Below are 3,427 nucleotides of genomic sequence, written 5' to 3'. Positions count from 1 at the left end.
GGGAGGGAGGGAGGGAGGGAGGGAGGGAGCTTTAGAGAATAGAATGAAAGAGGAGCGAACAACATTCAACACAGAAAGAGAAATCAAAACACAGAATTGGTAGTAATAGTAATACAATAGCGCACATCCACACTCACTACAGCATACTCTAAGCGCACGTTACACTACCCCGGCAGACCCTAGAACATTGGGAAACATTCCTGGCTTCCCAGGAAGCATACAGTGCGAGCTGCGGCTTACGTGAACTAAAATACTAACAAACTGACCAGATCTGACGATGTTTATAGCCGGGTGCCCATTCTCACGTATGTGTGAAGTGGGCGAAATTCGTGTAAAGTGCCTTTCCCAAGGACACAACGTGGGGTTCCTGCTGGGAATCGAACCCATGATCTCACGGTTGAGAGTCACAGGGGCTAACCACTACAACAACGACGCCACACATGACATATTATTATGTTGTGTAACTCCTCATACAATAACATTTTCACACCGGCAACCAACATACAGATCACAACCTCCACCCGGTGAATACTGAATGTACCCACCCCCATCCTATGCCTGCGCACATATAGATCATGTACAATTGTATACACACTAACTTCAGCCTGCCTTCCTAATCAGACAAGCAATCAACAGCACCCGACTTTCAACCTTATTCCTTAACCAATCGAGGACGCATATTCTGATCTTTCAACAACGCTCGAAGACGCGCTGTTCTGAGGCACGTATAAAAGAAGCATTACAACGTCGTTAGTCATACAGATTTGTTCAGTTCTATCTCCTTTATCTTAAACGTAAAGAGAGAAGTATACTATGAAAGATGCAATACCATATATCTGATTTGTGCCTAACACTGCTTTTGACCTGTGACTGATCCGACATACGTGTGTCAGCTACGTTCTTACTTAAAGAGCACATTTATTATACACGCGCCCATCCCTTGTATCCCAACACATATAATACATATAAAGAAACTTCTATACCGGACATATTCACCCATTTCGTCCCAATCTAAACAGACAACACAATGCAGGTAGTGACCATCCACCCTACCAGCTTCCTGCACTGCTGACCTCCACCCGCCCCATGATACAAACCACCAACCCACAATGACAAGGCAAGGCCAGCTACTCACTGTTGGCGTGACAAAGGGCGACCACTTGCAACACCAGCAGGGCGCCCCAGCACCTCAAGCCGGCCATAGTGGGAGCTGAGGAAGAGAGGGAAACACAGAATTAGGCACATGGCAAAAAGGTTGAATGGAGGTGGCTACATCCGCTACTTAGAGACACAATAACAAAAAGAAGACTTTTTGTTTTCGCACGAAGAGAAACCAGCAGGCTAAATTTATAATAACGATCACTCCGAACTAAATAAAATGTTCGAATGGTGTATAGCCATATTCTTGTCGCATTTTCCCTCCAATGAACTTGCACGGTTATTCACACCACTCCACAATACAGAAATACCACGGAACTGATTTATAGTAACAGCTCAAGGCCAATTGGAATACTCATCTCCAGCATAAAATAGAGGCCAGCGGTGCCTCGGAGCTACAGACCAAACTATGGTGGGAAGCTTATTTCGGATACATATGACCCCTATGACGCGTTCTCTGGTGTGTTACCATCATCATACCCTCTGTCTATTTTCCACATCTATGGAGAGAAATATAGTTCAAAGTCACACCGCCGCGGCCATAGAGACCCGCAGACCACTAAGGACCCCCTGCTGAAATCAATTTCAACGCCAAGGCAGAAGTACAAAGGACCATGTTCTGGGTACACGGACGAAAAAGACTTCTTCCCTACACAAGTCGGGATGCTTGGCCAGCTAAGGAGAACGACAGGAAATAAATTATCTCAACTAGTCACAGAAACATTTCCTCCACCAGTCAGTCGGGATTATAGGTACTTTTGTTGGTAAATTTCGACTGTATAGGACCACTGACTGACTGGGTCCTGTTCTCGGGATCGGTATCTGTCCGAGTCAAGACAGTGGAGACATCTCCACAAGAAATACGGCTGCCATATTTTGAAGGAAGTCCCCACAGCCATTGATTGTCGCCATGGGTTAGGTGAAAAGGGTATCTGCCCTCGGTTAGTCACACAAGACCTCATTTACTGTCCACAATGGACAAAACGGAACGGGTGACAATTTACACGGGGTATCCTTAAGGTCAGGACTCACACACAAAATACATTTCAATATAACTGACGGTAGTGGTGGGAACAGAAATATGTGTGGTTACTTTAAACAAGGAAATACCAATGTAGATAAAACCTACTAGAACACATTATACCGTGTATTTAGAGCGTAGACAATATATCACAATAACAAAAGGTCACGCAAAGCAGACAGTGGTGTTATAGACCATACATCGGAACTGAATATTTTGAAACAATAATATACAGCATTAATAAAGCAGAAATCGTGACACGACCATTTTCGTTTCAAACTTTGAACATTTTAAATCTTCGTCTTTCGGCCCACATCCAATTTCACAAACAGTATTGCTTCTGGTATTTCTTTCATTCAGCTGGTCATGAAGAGAAACTTACCCAAACGACATGATTATTGGCCACGATTGAATGCACTCTGTACAAGAACGCAAATCGCCACGGTAGATAAAATTCTTTAAAGATATCTAAACAAAAGCTCAGTACTCTTCCTACTTGTGCAAGCTCTGGGATGAAGCTGGTCAAAACTCAGGATACAGAAAACGTGGATAGGCGCACTTTATTCTAGATTATAAATCTGAACAAATTATATAAAACACGCCATTTTTTGCACCTTATTAGGAAAGAACAAAAGAAACCTCAAAGAAAACAGAATATTATTAAGAATGAGGTTTGTCATACAGACGCCATTCTTGTACGCTTCTCGTTTTGGAAAATATAACTGAGCTAAGATCTACGACAGATATCTTGTTAATCATAATGGATTCTCCTTTATTCCATCTCTCAACAACAAAAACCTGCAAATAAACAAACAAAACAAAACCCCCCCCCCAACAAACGAACAAAACAAAACAAAAAACCCCCAAAAACCGGAGCAACAAGTGGGCTTAACAAGAAGTCATACAATAGGGCAAGTGCGTACACACACCCACCCAGCCACGCGCTCGACATCGAAGCACACACGTGAAACTCGCACTGAAACCCCCTCCTGGTATCTTGTTATTGTGTGAGGGACGAGACGTCCGATCAATGCCCCCTACGACTTTTGCTGAAGCTTTGAGCAAAACATGCTACAAGACCTAGCGGGCTGGCTCTTCTCAAAGCTGCCTATGATTAATGAATGTCGGCTCCATTCAAACGCCTTGCTTGACGCTGGAGCGGCTGCTGCGAGAAAGGATGAACAGCCGTCCCAGGATGAGTGAATGCCAGAAATGTAGCCTGGCACTACTTGCGGAAATTGGGGGGGG

General features: G+C 44.0%; 1 protein-coding gene across 3 annotated transcripts in view; it reads right to left on the bottom strand.

The window, feature by feature from the left end:
• LOC101856773 (fibroblast growth factor receptor-like 1) overlaps positions 1–3,427 on the bottom strand; it is a 74,308-nt gene that overhangs the window by 18,347 nt on the left and 52,534 nt on the right. For all 3 annotated transcript variants that reach the window (XM_005089920.3, XM_005089921.3, XM_005089922.3), the window contains one exon: positions 1,136–1,210. In XM_005089920.3, coding sequence (XP_005089977.1) covers positions 1,136–1,202 — 67 coding nt within the window. In that variant the 5' untranslated portion in view covers positions 1,203–1,210. The remainder of the gene's footprint in view (positions 1–1,135; positions 1,211–3,427) is intronic.

Source organism: Aplysia californica, unplaced genomic scaffold (genome assembly GCF_000002075.1).
Source record: "Aplysia californica isolate F4 #8 unplaced genomic scaffold, AplCal3.0 scaffold00010, whole genome shotgun sequence".
NCBI lineage: Eukaryota > Metazoa > Mollusca > Gastropoda > Aplysiida > Aplysiidae > Aplysia > Aplysia californica.
Note: the sequence above shows the minus strand (reverse complement) of the source record. Positions and strands in the feature narration are given on the sequence as shown.